This window comes from Lynx rufus, unplaced genomic scaffold (genome assembly GCF_022079265.1).
Source record: "Lynx rufus isolate CCGP_SWC_20201006 ecotype Redwood Valley unplaced genomic scaffold, mLynRuf1.p SCAF_22, whole genome shotgun sequence".
NCBI classification, from domain to species: Eukaryota; Metazoa; Chordata; class Mammalia; order Carnivora; family Felidae; genus Lynx; species Lynx rufus.
Window position 1 is genome coordinate 22,634,189 of NW_025814837.1, and position 16,122 is coordinate 22,650,310.

General features: G+C 44.2%; 1 protein-coding gene across 1 annotated transcript in view; it reads left to right on the forward strand.

The window, feature by feature from the left end:
• The first annotated feature begins 6,451 nt into the window (after window positions 1-6,451).
• EMILIN2 (elastin microfibril interfacer 2) overlaps window positions 6,452-16,122 on the forward strand; it is a 51,836-nt gene continuing 42,165 nt past the window's right edge. The window contains exons 1-2 of the mRNA XM_047086895.1: window positions 6,452-6,741; window positions 7,285-7,407. Coding sequence (XP_046942851.1) covers window positions 6,608-6,741; window positions 7,285-7,407 — 257 coding nt within the window. The 5' untranslated portion in view covers window positions 6,452-6,607. The remainder of the gene's footprint in view (window positions 6,742-7,284; window positions 7,408-16,122) is intronic.

Consider the following 16,122-nt stretch of genomic DNA (forward strand, 5'->3'; position numbering starts at 1 on the left):
GCTTTCCATTCATTTTAGGGCTCTTAGAATGACCCTTTAATTTATTGTCCAAACCCAGGCACTTTTGAAGATGAAAGGAGACACTAAAAATAATTAATAGTGTTAACTGATCCACAACAGGAGTAACCTGGGACTGGCCTAGGCAAATCAGAACATCTGGTCATTCTACCTATTGTTAGATAAGGGAAAAAGAGAACCAGTTTGTTTGTTTGTTTGTTTGTTTGTTTGTTTCTCCAACCAGCCTGTACTGCACTTTTTCCTCTTGTTCATTACTCCTGAACCCTACCTGGCCTCTCTGCCTCACCTACCCCCTGGCTACGTCTAGGACCACATGCCTTATAATCTAGCTAGTCTACCAGCTGAACCCTGCCTTTATTATTAAAAACATGGAAGGTACAAGGTTACATTAACTTGTACCCTTCCTCACTAGCGATTCCATTCACTTTTGATATCATAGATGACTTAAAGGAAAGCAGAACAAAAAATATAACACTTAGCTTAAACCCACACTTCTCAGGGCACCTGGCTCGCTCAGTTGGAGGAGTATGTGACTCTTGATCTCAGAATTGTGAGTTTGGGCCCTACGCTGGGTGTAGAGATTACTTAAAGAAACTTAAAAAAAGAAAAAAAAACACCCACACTTCTCTGTCCTAATATGCAAATTTTCTGATTGCCTCAGATCTATTTCTTTATCACCTAACTAAACAGTTTTTACTATGGTATATTCCACGTACTGAATGTAACTATATGTTAAATCATTTCATACATGTATGTCCTGCATCTCAGTCAATTAAGATCATTTCATACATGTATGTCCTGCATCTCAGTCAATTAAGAAAGAACAAAATCTGATTTTCCTCTCGCTCCCACATTGCCTGGTATAGCGTTCAATATACAGAACTTACCCAATCTGCTTACTGATAAAACGCATCTTTTGGCCACAAAATTGCAAGAACTTTTCCCCCTTATCCTCCCAAATGTAACAGTTTTTTACTGCTCCCGGACTTAAGCTGAAATATAGTTCATCCTCACTATTCATAGATTCTGTATTTGTAAAATTGCCTACTTGCTAAATTTATTTTTAGATCCAAAAGCAATACTTTTAACACTTTCATAGTCATTTGTGGACTTGTCCAGAGTGGTAAAAACCTTCCTTGTCTGATGTGTGCATTCCCATTCAGTGAGACAGTGCTCTGCCTTCTTGTTTTCCCTCTCAGCTTATAAGTAAGTGTCCTTTTCATGGTAAATGTGGTGTCCCTTTTTGTTTGCCTTTTTGTACTTTTTGTTGGCAGTTTTGCTATTTAAAATGATCCCCAAACATAGTGCTGAAGTGCTAGCTAGTGTTCGTAAGCACAGGAAGGCTGTAATGTGCCTTATGGAGAAAATATGTATTAGTTAAGCTTGTTCAGGCATGAGTTACAGTGGTGTTGGCCATGAGTTCAATGTTGATGAATCAGTAATGTGTATTAAATAAGGTAGCTTTAAATAGAAACACACATAAAACAAGGTTATGTATTGACTGGTTCACAAAAACATTGTGACCAGAGGCTTATAGGAACCTAACCCTGTATTTCTTATAGGAGCAATTGTTCTGTATTTGCTAATTCAGTGCTGGCAGCAACTTTATAGAACATACTACATTAAATAACGAAAATTGACCATACTTACATACAACATTGTTTAGAACTGCACAATCTGAAATACTAGAAAGTATCAATTTGCTCATGAATACTTTTCTAGTGAGTATAGATTGAGATTGTGCTAAAATATCATGTATTTCATAATCATCAAACACATTCTGCCTATTGAAAACATTTTGTTGGTTCCAGAATAATCAACTCTTATTCCATAAATAGATGATGAACTACAACATAGTTTGAGGTGGCTCATATAGGAAGACATTATGCCTAAGCTATTACAGCTCTCTTGGAAGCAAATAGAGTTCTAAGAGCCTATTTTTGTCAGTTATTTCTTATGAAGAAAAAATGTGTTCAAAACCACACCATAAGTGTGACAGCAATGAATTCCCAAACATATTATTTGGCTATAGGAAGCATTCTTAGAACAAGGAAACATCTGAAAAAAATTAAGAGATATGGAATTAGAAACAAATTTCATCTTTTTGAGGAAGAAGATGTCCACAATTGAGTTGCCTGATGATCTAAGTTTATTTTTGTAGAGTTATCAATCCAACCAAAGATCTCATTGAATTGTCTTAAAATAAATTTCTTTACAATGTAGAGGATGAAATCTCCTGAACAATAAACCAAGCTATATGTTTTCCCCTGGGGGCCAATAAAAAGAAAACTGGGCTGGAAGTCAAAAGCCCAGTATTGCATTCCCGACTATGACATTTAGAGTCATTCTGAATGAGTCACGCATGTGCCTTCATGGCAGCCATTTCTTTATATTTCTTAGGAAAAAAAAAAAAAAACAACAAAAAAAACTGTAGTAGATGGTCAGCTGCTCACTTCACTCGGCACAAAAAAAGAATGACAAAACCCCTGAACCTGACTGCAAATTTGTTGGCAGTGCTAGGGCAGTAACAGTAAGGATTATGAATATTTATCCTCCACTTGGCCCTTGTGTATGCCAGGCACTGTGCTAAGCAGTTTACGTGTGGTAACCCAACTAATCCTCCCAGTGGCCACACAAGGGATTCCCCTTTTCAGAGCAGAAAATGGAGGATACAGAGGTCTGCTGACTTGTTTGAGATCATTCGGCTAAGAGGTGAGGGAACCCAATTTTGAACAGTACGTTAACTCCATTGCATGAGCTGTTAATGACACCGTTTGTTTTCAAGTGTGATTTCAGGCATGATTTTAACTTTTCACAGTTTTGAAGTTCTCATGTGATAGTTTATAATGTATTAAGTTACACACCCCTGATCAATATAGGGGAATTTGCTCCTGTTATCTCTCAAGAAAGATGATTAAAATAATGGCCACAATCCTTAACAATGTCATTAAATCAATCAATCGATAAATGAGATCAGTCTTGGTTTCAGAAGATTGGAGACTTTGAATCTTTAGGTATGTATAGTAAGTGGGATATTTGTAAGTGATTAAATTTAGAAAAAAAAATTGAAGAGATCAGTTCTTTATTCTGTTTTGGTCTATTTTAGCAGTCTTTGACAAGACAGGAAAGTATCTGTTTGTAAATTTTGAAGTCTAGGGTCTTCTCTCTGAATTCATTCTGAAGGTGTCTTATGCAATGCAATGCCTATATCAAATGTAACTAAATGAAATTGTATCAACCAAACTTCATCATCCCAAAACAAATCAAGCTAAACAGTGCAGTTAATTTTTCTCAGAGATATTTCTGTCTCTTTTTCCCTACCAAGCTGCATTTCTTTTTAATGTAGGGCATCTTATCACTAACTTATGAATGTGTAAGACATTTTCTTAGGGTGTATTATGTTAGGAATGCTTTGCAATCAAAATTTATTCAAGATATCCAGTCTTCAAGGACTTTCTTTTTCTATCATTAGATAAGCAGCACAAAGAAGTGGTAAAGACACATAAAAGTACACCTCGAAGTTGTTGGAGCAGGGGGCGGGAGGGGAGGGCTTCTTTTTGGAGTTCTCGAGAGCAAAGACAAGAAGTGGGAAGGATGGGACACCCAGGCTGGTCTTATGACTCTTGACCACATACATCCTAGATACGAATCGGTTCATCTTGATCAAATGTCATGTGCTCGGATGACTGAATGCGAGGATGAGGGAAAGTATGCCCCTGCTGCCTCTGTTATCACTCACCCTCCTCCACCAAGTAACTAAAGGGGAATCTGGGGGTTCTGGGAGGCCAGCAGGCTCATTGCTTCATGAGACATGCCCCTAAGTAGAGCCTGATGCGCGTTTTTATCATGACCAATAGTGAGGGAATAGATTTTAGGAAGTAGGTCTAACTTTGCATTTTTGCTTTAGCTAAGTTGGTCACACAGTTAAGTGTGGAACTTACTATGGGGCACTTTGATTTTAAAAGCAGAAGAAACTCCTTCAAATTGTGATAGGAAACTGACAGTTTTCAAGTGCTTATTTAAAGTAGTTGGCGGCTTCTAAAGAATTCACACTTACAGGGGCGCCTGGGTGGCTCAGTCGGTTGGGCGTCCGACTTCGGCTCAGGTCATGATCTCGCGGTCCGTGAGTTCGAGCCCCGCATCGGGCTCTGTGCTGACAGCTCAGAGCCTGGAGCCTGTTTCAGATTCTGTGTCTCCCTCTCTCTCTGACCTTCCCCCATTCATGCTCTGTCTCTCTCTCTGTCTCAAAAATGAATAAACATTAAAAAAAAAAATTAAAAAAAAAAAAGAATTCACACTTACAGCCTTCTCCCAATTATAACCCTATTATTCCTTATGGCTGGGGCCACATGGCCCACCCAATTAGTTTGTTTCCTCCTGTGCTTAAGGTCTCTATCCTCAGGAATCTTCCCATTGCTTTCTGGAAGAGCAATTTCTGGTTCCTGAGTTTGATGTGTCCCTTCCTGTAGCTAGAGAAGAGAAAGGGAAGAGGGTCCCTTGGGATCTTGGCCTCAAATCCTCCTGAGAGCCAAGTCTTCTTCCATCTTCCCAGAGCAGCCCCATGCCAGGTACACATGGGCATGTGTCTGGAGAAACACACTGTCTCACTTCATTGACTACACATCAGAAATTGTATACACTGCACTGTACAGGAATTCCTGGAAGTTCTGTAAACACAGAGCTCAGGTCAGTTTGGGCTCACTTGTGAACGCTCACTATCTTCATACAATGCCTAGCATGTAACAGATGCTCAGAATAAAATTTATCTACTGATAAGTGCCATTTATAACTGACTAAATACAGTATTATGGTCATCTCAGTGGAAAGTTGGTCCTCAAACTCTTGGAGTAGACTGCAGCTTCTTAAGCCTCCTAGTATAACTTTAATGGAAAAAATAGCTTTGACTTCATCAGTCCAACTTACTCTCACATTTGAGAATGACCTGTACTGAAGTTGTGGTTGTTAGCTGCTGGTTGTAGACACACATCATTTGTGTGTGTGTGTGTGTGTGTGTGTGTGTGTGTGTGTGTGTGTGACTCTCCTTCATTTCTGTGCTGTTTCTTCCCTTATGACACTCATCAACAAAATGGTGTTAGGATGGGGAGGAGGGGGAAGTCATAGAAAGATGCAGCCCAGGTTATGCAAGACCACTTTTTATCTCTTTCTGTGATTTTTCCCCTCAGGGTGATTCTTTTGAAGACTTGGATGACTTCAGTCCAATATTTGTCTGATCTTCCATTGAGAAAGTTCATGGAGACACTGTGTCCTTACATGGTATAATTTTCTGCTTGGCTCTTGTGAAGTTTCTACTTAGGGAATTTTCTTTCTTCCATTTGCAAATCAAAAGGCCCAACAACATCATCAAAGCCTATTAGAAATAAAATGGACCTAGGGCTTCGTTGAGGGAGCATAACAAATGTTCATTGTCCATATAACAATTCACAGCCAACAGCAACCTGTTTACTCACAGATACTGTAGTTAGTTTGTGCAGCCCGCAAATAACCTCAATCTAGTGTTTATTAGAGCAGGTTAACTCAAATACATCCCCGGAATACAGGCACTTTGGCAGGGATTTTATGTAACATTTTTCTGTGGAGTTGTTTGATCCCCAAAAGAAATGGGTAGACATTAGTGGAACTCAAGAATAGGCAGAAAATACGAAGGTAAGTGAAAAGATGAACGTCTAGCAGTGTTTGAACGGTTAGGAGCAAATGTGGCCGTTGTGGAGTAAATGTCTTTAATGTTGACAGAAAAAGAAAGTTCAGAGTAGGACATCAGAAGCAGAGGCTGTGAGATTATCTTTCAAAAATCAGTGTAGCATTTATTAGAGTCTGATGCTGTTGTGAACTGGTGGGGCTGTCCCCTGCTGCCCTGCACGTTGACTTGGAAACTGAAATGGACGCACGAGGCAGAGTTGAGTAAAGAGAAGACCCGTGTTCATTTCCCTGTAAACTCTTGTAATTCCAAATGTGAGGGAATGGCCACGTCTTGCCAGAAGAGGAAACCCGAGTCGAGTCCTCCCAGGGACTGATAAAGATGTCCCTCACTCGCTCCGGGGAGCCGGCACCCGGGCACAACAGGCACGACGCGAGGACTGCCAGACTCGCCGACTGCGGCCACTTCCCCAGGGGCCGGGGCGCGCCTGCTGGAAGGTGGGAGGCGGAGTTGCTCCGCTTCTGGGAAGAGACCAAAGGAATGAGTAATTGGAAATTCTGTAACTTAGACCCTTCTCCTAAACTCTTCAGCCCTTTCACCCCAAACCCCCTGCCGAGAGGCAAGGGCACCAGAGACGGGGAGCCGTGGTGGAGGGAGAGTCACGTTTCGGAGAGGGAAGTGAAATAAAGAGGGCGGCACCCGGGGGGGACCTGTGCGTCATTGAGGGACCGAGGAGAAGCGCGGGCGCACGGGGTGGAAAAGGAGAAGTGGGAGCTAGAAGCCGGAGGGGGCGGCCGCGGAGCGGGGGCGCCGAGGAGCGCCCGAGCCTCCTGCCTTCTCCGGCCGCGCCCCGTCCGCCCGCAGCCTCGCGGCGCTAGCCTCGACCCGCCGCGCTCCGGATCCGGCAGGCGGGGCGCGCTCGCCGCGCGCAGAATGTGGCCGAGGACAAGGCTCTGGCCCCGCGCGCCCTGGCGCTGGGCGTTGGCGCTGCTGACCCTGGGCGGTGCGGGGCTGTGCCATGCCGGCCCGCAGCCCATGCACCCCGCGCGGCCGGGCGCCAGGAACAAGTAAGTGTGCGGTCCTTCTCGCTCCCAGCACTGCGATGCTCCTTCCAAGAGCCCTGGGCCCCCGCCCACCCCCACTCTCCACTAGCAGCCGGCCCGCAAGCTCCATGCCAAAGGCGATGAGCAGCAGCCGGGGGGTCCCCCTCGGGCTGCCCCGGCGGCGGCGCCTCCCCGGGGACCGTGCGCTCTACCGCCGGCGCGAGGCGTCCCGGGTAACCTCGCCTGCGCTCCAAGCAGCGCTGCCTCCGGGGCTAAGGGGCGCAGAGAGTGTCCCGCAGAGCAGGGCGATCCCAGGAATTACTGAAGCCCTGGGACCGTAGGTGCTTTTCTTTTCCCTGTCTTTTGTCGGCTTAAGGTACACGCTCCCCAAAGGCGCAGCCGCGTACCCTCCTGATGGCCGCTTTGTCGGGCTCCCACCTCCGCAGGGACCGCGGGCTCCGTGACCCTCAATGCGCCCGCTGCCCTATCGGCTTGCCCCGGCTCCCCCAGCCTCATTGTTCTCTGGGTTGACACTGTGTCCTTCTCGCTCTCTCTCCTTTACCTCAGGAACTGGTGCGCCTACATCGTGAACAAGAACGTGAGCTGCTCTGTGCTGGAGGGAAGTGAGAGTTTTATTCAGGCTCAGTACAACTGTCCCTGGAACCAGATGCCCTGTCCGTCCGCGCTGGTGTAAGTCGTTGAGCCTAGGAGCTGGCGGAGTGCGCCAGGGCCTGGGCGGTGGGTGGCGTCGGAGCGTTGAGCTCTGGCCCATCCGTAAATCTTTTCCAGAGTGGGAGAAAACTCAGCAGCTGAAAAGCCTGAGCGCTGAGCGGGGTCCCAGGCATGCTGGGGGTATTTTGGAAGCGTGTGTTGCCCTGAGTGTGGAGGATGCGCACAACTTGCGAGCTTGTGATCACCGGGGCATGGGAGGGGTGAACAAAGCTCCCACCCCCACCTCTCTGTTGTTTTTTTTTTTTTTCTTTCAATTTTATTACTAACATAAGGCAGCTGGACCTAATTAGATCCATATTGTGTGTTCTGGGGCACGCAGAAGGTTCCAAAATGTATACTGCTAAAAACTTTGAAATGTAGGATTAGCTGAGAGGTTTGTTCCATCTCGTGTCCTAAAACAGGCGAGTCTTGTCCAAATGTCCCCATAAAACGGACCTCTTCCAGTGTTGTCGCTCTCTAAACTGAAGTCCCAGCTATAACTTGCTTAAAAGTGAGTTGCTGTATTTTTCATGTTAGATTTGGGGATATGGCCAAGAGGTCGTCAGGAGAAAATAGTCTTCTTGTTGGTAAAAGTCATCTTTCTGCTTATAAAGATTTCACCATCTTAAAAAAAAAAAAAAACAAAACAAAGAGGAAGCAATGCAATAGAATGCAAATTCTGTTAAATACATCACACTCATTCAATTGTCTTCCGGCAAGCCTTTGTGTTTTTGTGTAAGTTATCAGAGGATAAGCGTTGTGAATCAATGGCTGTTGGGGAACGCATGTGATGGTTGCAATTATTTGTTTCCCCCTAAGAATAAGTTGTTTGTCTTAGAGCACAGTTGTCATTACAGCAAAGAATAGCCAGTAGGCGGATCTGTCTTTGGCAAGGCAAAGGGACAGACTGAAACTGGACTCCAGAAAACCTTATTCCAGAAGGCAGTAGATGAGCCTTCGGGCTTGTGGGGTGGAAGTGGTCTCTGGATGGTTCCACTTGGGCTGTGGTGGGAACTGCAAATCGGGAAGGGGTTGTTCCTGTTAGGCCAACAGCAACAACCTAGAAGAGACCCCCACTTTCAAATAGAGAGAGAATCAGGCAGAAATGGAATCTCTGGCTCATGACTTGGATTTCTCAGAGAGGCGCAGCACTGTCATATCGCCAGTATCTCTAGGTGGTAATTTGTAGACCTCACAGTCCATGGCCGGCAGTCACTGAAATGAGAATCAAGTAAGATTTTTACGTTGTGGTAGAGACATGAACCAAGTATTCAACACAATTTGAACGGGTTTATTTAAAATTAGAATTATTAGCCAGGAATATTTCATTTGTTTCACACAAGAACTACATTTTATGATTTGCTATAATCTTAATACTTCCTTGTGGTGACTCAGATAAATGAATTTTTCATTTGGAGAGGTAATGCTTTTCATTTAAAAGATGTTTTTTCTTTGAAGGTTTCTGAAATTATTTTAGCGCTTGCAAAATCAAATGATGATTTAATTGTTGTATTTGACCATAACTCAGTGAAAAAGATTCTTTGTCATCAGTGAGGAGCAAATCACCTCCAGATCTCAGGTTAAATGGGAGGCAGTTGGAGCATATTTTCACCACCTACTGGGAAAGACAACAAACACTGCTTTAAGAAATGATAGATGTTTCTGTTGTTTGACTTTTTAAAAAATTTTTTAAGGTTTTATTTATTTTTGAGACAGAGACAGAGTGTGAGTAGGGGAGGGGCAGAGAGCGAGGGAGACACAGAATCCGAAGCAGGCTCCAGGCTCTGAGCCATCAACACAGAGCCCGATGTGGGGCCCAAACTCACAAACCATGAAATCACGACCTGAGCTGAAGTCAGCTGCTTAACCGACTGAGCTACCCAGGTGCCCCTGTTTCTGTTGTTTTATTAAATAAAATCAAAATAAGTGACCTGGGTGTTTTTCTTCACTAATAGCAACATTCAAACACAATTCAAGTGTGTTTTTACACTTTAGACACTGCATTGTAAGTGCGAAATTTAAAAAATAAGACAGTTTTAGCTGATCAAGCTGAAAATGTTGAAATTAACTAATTCAGTGTTGACTTTTTTCTGTTTCCTTAGAGCTAGGAAAGGAATGGCTTATCTTATTTTTTAATTACTAAATGTTTCCTAAATTTTTATGATTGGTGGATGATTGAAGTCAAAGCCACTGTATACTTAAAAGGCTGTTTAACATGGAATTTCCTAGGTATTTCAGATAAATCCAGAAGCCCGAGCAACTTCTCTTCTTTCACGGGTGTTGTCAGTAGAGGTCTCCTTAGAACCTGAGATGTATGGAAGTGAAGGTCCTTTGGAAACTAATCCTGCAGTTACTGAGGGATACTTTCCAGTGGTGTTAGAAGTGCAGGGCTGGAGATGTTGGAGCTAGAATGCAGATGGGCAGCTGGTGCTGGCTTAGCGCCTGGGAGTGACAGGTGTGTGCCAGCAAGGCCTTGAGAGAGTTGGGGCAGAGTGGAGTTTCTAGGGATGGTGGAGGGAAAGGAGGAAGAGGAGCCAGGAAAGGGAGAGAGCAAAGCCAAGTCTGGAGGAAGAGACCGCATCTTAGAGACTTCAGGAGGAGAGATCTGGAGGCTAAGGGGCCCAGTGAGGCCAGTGGCTTTAACTAGCAGGGAGAAATTGCTTCTGCAGAAAGGACAGTTTCAGGTCAGTGGTGGACGGGCATTGTAACTTGTGTGAGGTTAAGAGAGTAGGTCAAGAGGAAACTCAGGTTACAAAAGAATCAAATGTATCTCAAAGGCTTTGGTGGAAAAAGAGAGTTGGGGCACCTGGGTGGCTCAGTCAGTTAAGCGTCTGATTTAGACTCAGGTCATGATCTCACAGCTCGTGAGTTCAAGCCCCACGTCGGGCTCTGTGCTGACAGCTCAGAGCCTGGAGCCTGCTTCGAATTCTGTGTTTCCCTCTCTCTCTGCCCCTCCCCTGCTCATGCTCTCTCTCTCTCTTTCTAAAATAAATAAATATTTTAAAAGATTAAAAAAAAGAAGAAGAAAAAGAGAGTTGATAGTAGCCAAGCAGGTGAAGCACACTGCATGTTCTAGGACAGAAGTAGAGAAGCCAAGGGAGACCCCAAATCAGCTGGGAAACAAGAGGTTTTATGGGGAAGTCCATAGAAATAAGGGGAGAACATCTATGCCTGGTCATGACTGAGCCTCTGCAGGCATGTGCATTTCCAAAAGGTTTAGACTTTGTTCCATTTGTATATATGAAGAACCTTCGATTCCAGATTGCAGATTTGGACATCTTTCTGCGACAGTGGGAACAGTGAAGGTTTTTGTATATGTGGGGATTTTGAGTGATCATTTTCCCTGAAACTGTAAAGACACTTCTATGTGTCAAGCACTGCATCAGGGCTTTTTATTCTGTATGAGGTTATTTAATTCTTGCAACAACCCTTCAAGATGAATGCCATGGTCCCCATTTTGCCAATAAGGGTCTTGTCTACAGGTCATGTGATGGTAAATGGCTGAGCTGCCCACAAATCCAGGGCTGCTGGCCTTTGTGGACTGGCCTTTGTCCCCCTAGCAGTGGAAGATGCATTTGTTTGTTTTAGTGCGTACCTTTGGTGGATTGCACTATATTCAGCTATCAAGAACATTGATACCTTCTTTCATGGAAGGCAATTCCCACGTAAAAGTGAGAGCTGTGTGTATGGCTGTGCACTTAAATATCTTTATTGTGGGTTATTTGCTATCATGCATTGGACTATCTCATTTTTCATACTCTTCGTTAGGCTCCAGTTGGTTTCTTCTTTAAATGTTTCCCAGTTTTACTGAGGTGTAATTGACATGCAGCACTGCATAAGTTTAAGGTATACAGCCTGGTGACTTAACATATGTTGTGAAATGGTTGCCACAGTAAGTTAACATCCGTCATCTCCTAGATACAAAAAAAAAAAAAAGAAAAAAAGGAAGAAATATTTTTTTTCCTTGCAATGCAACCCTTAGGATCTACTCTTAACGGATTTAAACATACTATATAGCAGTGTTAACTACATCGATCATGTATGTTACATCCCTAGGAATTTAGGTTACAACCGGAAATTTGTACTTTTGACCATCTTCATCCATTTCCCTCTCACCCCACCCTTGCCTCTATTAACCACAAATCTGATTTCTTTTTTCTGTGAGTTTGTGGTGTTTCTAGATTCCACATGTAAGTGAGATCATACAGAATTAGTCTCTCTGACTTACTTCACTAACCATCATACTCTCAAGGTCCATCCATGTCACATGGTAGGATTTTCTTTTTTCTATGTTTATTTTATTTTTGACAAAGAGTGTGTGTGTGTGTGTGTGTGTGTGTGCGTGTGTGCGCGCGTGCGCGTGCAAGCAGGGGAGGGGCAGAGAGAGGAAGACAGGATCCAAAGCAGGCTCTGCACTGACAGCAGGGAGCCCCATGTGGAGCTTGAACTCACTAACGATGAGATCATGACCTGAGCCGAAGTCAGATGCTTAATAGACTGAGCCACCCAGGTGCCCTGGATTTTTTTTTTAATGGCAGAATAGTATTCCATTGTATGTATATATCACAACTTTTTTATCCATTCATCCGCTTAGGTTGTTTCCATGTCTTGACTATTGTAGATAATGGTGCTGTGGACGTGGGGAGCAGAGATCTGTTTAACATAGAGTTTTTGTTTCCTTTGCATATATACCAAGAAGTGAAATTGCTGGATCATATGGTACTTTTAATTTTTTGAGGAATCTCCATACTGTTTTCCATAGTGGCTTGACACGTTTATAGTGCACAAGGGGTCCCTTTTCTCCACATCCTCAGCAGCCTTTATCTCTTGTCCTTGTGATGTCTTATTTTAATAAAGTATTCAGGGTTGACTTGGGTGAAAATACCACCCCCCCCCCGGAGCATATTATTGTAATGAGAGCAGCCCCTTCATCACATCTATTCCATGGGGGCATTATCTCCAATCTACAGAGGGTCATGTAGTTAGGAAGTAACCCATTCGGGATCCATATCCAGTCATATTTCCAAGCCTTAGGCTCTTCCTCCTGCATACTCCATGGCCCCTTACTGTCTGGACCCACCCAAGGGTGTGTGAGTGTGATGCCTGCCACAGAGCATGCTGGGACATTGGCACCTCTGGTGAGATGGGAAGGGAAGGATGAGGGTCTGAGGTTTCCTAGATCCCACTATACACAGGCTGGTGGTGTTCGGGGGGTACTGCTGGCTAGCAGACAGTGCTATCTTCTTCCTTTGGGCTAGGCATGGTTTCCTTTCATGCAGCATTCATGCTTTGTGGCAGTAGTTTCAGAGAGTCCGGAACCTCCCACTCTACTTGCGTCGGTCCAGCTGACTGCTATTAGTATTTGAGGCATTTGGGGGCGTCCTGCTGTGTGGAGCAGCTGCCTTGTAGGTGAGGACATCCGGGCATCCCAGATGTAAGGCAGGATTATTCTCCTGTATTCGCTTTGCTCCCAGCTGAGGGCTGAGGCTCCGTAGGGTGGGGTTTCCTACTCCCTGAGCCCACAAACTGACGGGTTTATCAGCATCTACCCAACCCCACTCCTGCCCTCTTCTTGGGTGTGTTGCATCTGGGTGGAATTTTTCCTATGAGCTCTTTAAAAGAATCTCATCAGTTGGGGGAGGAACTGGGTGGGACTAACTAGGGGAGCCTGTTCTGCTATGATAACACAGAAGAAGAATTTGTGAATTTGTAGCAGGTGTGAGTTCTAAGTGCTGAGTTCCAGAACTCCTCTAATTCTCAGATTCCAAGGGGAGCAGATGGTCATTCAGTTGGAAGAAAAGTCTATTAGGAGGCAATCTCAGCCAGGAAAAGCTTGTAAAAAACAAAAAACAAAAAACACAAAAAACGCGCGCGCGCGCACACACACACAAAGAACACTTAAGGCTGCGAAAATAATGAGGGCTTGCATCTTCTAGAGCCAATCCTACAGTTTCTCTATCTCCCGGAACAGAATTCCATTCAATTGGAAAACGTGCCTCTTGGGTGTGTAACTTCAGGGGAATTGGTTTTCCTTCAGCTTTTAAACATCTTGCAATCAATTGGCTGTAAAGAGCTTTGCTCCTTGGTTTTGAGGGTAATTTGAATTGATGAGGGAAGGCTGAGCTAGCCCACGTGCCTGAGGCCTTCACTCGCAGTGCCCAGACCCCATGAGCCCAGTACACTTGCCTCCTTCCTTCGGTCGACCTTCCTTCTCATCCTTTCGGGCTGCTTCTGCACTGCTGACCTGGAATCTTCTGACCTTCCTTTTAAGCTTCCTGGTAAATCGGATGCTAGGTTTGTAGAGCCCTTCTACAGTCGTTATTTTATTTTCTTTTCATAAATTCAGCCAGATTATTTAGGGCAGAGACTGGGGTCTTGGAAAAAGAACTTTATGGTTATTGGCTACGTTTTCCACCTTTCTGATCTTGGAGAGAAGTTAATGGGATTCAAATAGAGGTCACAGTCTTAAGAAAGACAGTTGCTTCTCATTAAACCCTGTTTTGGTCCCCTTAGTTGGTCTTTCTCCACTGATCTATTCCACTGTGTTGGCACTTGGTAAATCAACTAAAATTCTGAAATAGCCAGAAAAGGGGAGGTGAGTGGGAGCAAACATCCCCTGAAGGAGTCCCTCTAGGGGCTGCCTGGTGTGGACAACATGTTCTGGAAGAGGAAATAAAAAACTTGGCTTCTGGCCTGAGCTCTACCACCACTGAGCTGTATGACTTCAGGCAAGTCCTTCAACCTGTCTGAGGTATGTTTTTTGCTTTTTGTTTTGGTTTTTTTTTTTTTTCCATCTCTACATTACTAGTGGGATACCGTAGCTGACAGAACTTGTTAAAAGTGCACTATCATACTCATATAGGGTATACTCAGCAGGAATGTCTCATGAACACGCCTATTCTCATCGTTTGGAGTGTTGTTGCCTCTCAGGTGGGCTCATCTTTGAAGGCTTTGAGTTTGAAATCAGTGCTTCTGGACATGTTAGAGGCTGAGGTGCTAAAAAATGAAATAATTTCACGGGGCACCTGGCTGGCTCAGTCGGGGGAGCATTGGACCCTTGATCACTGGGTGGTGAGTTCAAGCCCCATGTTGGGATTAGAGCCCATTAATAAAATAAAATCAAGAGAAATAAATTCGGTAAACTAAGATAATTAAGCAAATGAAATGAAATGAAAATCAACTTTTAGACATGAAGCTAATAACTTAGAGATTGCTTTGGAAGGCAGAGCCAGTTATGGTTTCTTTGGGGAATGCACGTAAATGAATACAGTCGATTTAAAGTGAACGTTCCACTTGCCGTGGGCGCTGAGTGCTGCTTCTGCAGATGCGTGCCTGCCTGTGGTAGCTCAGCAGAGAGCTAGCTGGGATGTCCCAGGTTTCATGAGCAGTGGGCGAACGCTGCCCATCCTCCCGCCACCTTTCAGCCCGCCACCACGCTGCTCTAACCCTTTGCCTTTAGAAAAAAGCCCTCTTCCTCGGGTTGGTAACAGCAGGATGTTACGTTTACTGAGTGTGAATGATGCAGTAGGTACTGCACCTGGCAGATCCCAGAGTTTTACATACTGTATTTTAAAACCTAGGGGCACCTGGGTGGCTCAGTCAGTTAAGCATCCGACTCTTGATTTCAGTTCAGGTCATGATCTCATGGTTTATGAACTTGAGTCCTACATCGGACTCTGTGCAGACAGTGCAGAGCCTGCTTGGGCTTCTCGCTCACTGGCTCTCTCTCTCTCTCTCTCTCTCTCTCTCTCTCTCTCTCTCTGTGTCCCCCCCACCCCTACTCATTCTCTCTCTCTCTCTCTCTCAAAAATAAACATTAAATTTTTGTAACCTAAAGCTGACAGACTATGCCAGTGTTCAGACGACTTACAGACTGTGACCCAAATGTGCTGATTTATTGCTGGTCCAAACACACACTGACGTTTTTACTACTTGGAATTAACTGCTTCTGTCCTTGGTGAAGCAGCCTTCTGGAGTTAAAAATAGCAAAGAACCACTTGATAAGAGGAGGTGAACCTGACTTGTCCTTATAAAGCACAATTTTCCTGGATGGCTCGAGAGAGGAACATAGTAGTTGTCAATGTGACAGCAGTGTATATGTTGGAGGAAAATAATGAAATGATTGAAGTGAAACTCACCCATAAGTTTTCTTCTTTCCTTCCTGTTTTACAGTGGTGATGGGCGCTGGAAAAAAGTAGGGAGAGTTCAAACTCACCAAATCCCTAGTTTGGAAATGCTGTAGAAGCAAACTTTTCTGGGTGTGTTAGAATCCGGCTGTTCTTTTTTTTTAATTTTTTTCCCCTACTTTCCACTAAGAAAATATTAGATTAGGGAATACGCCTAAAAAGTATTTTCTGCAGTGTCAGCCTTTCAGGGCAGTATATTTCACTAGGCATTTGGTTAAGAGACCAGTGGTTTTAGGTGAAGCCTTCTCAGGCTGACCATTTCGATGAAAGGGAATTTTCTATGCGACCTTTTCACCTGTTTCCTAACAGTCCCCATCTTCGTACATATTTGTGATTGTCCAGGGTCTGCTGAATGGGCTTTATTTGGTTGCCTTTTACAGCAATTTGCTCACAGTCCATTATAAAACAAGGTTCTAGAGATTCCTTCTTGCTGCAACTTGTTTCTCTACAGCTGCCCAGCAGGGATGCTGTTGAAGGATCATGGGATAGGGACCTACATTCTTTTTTT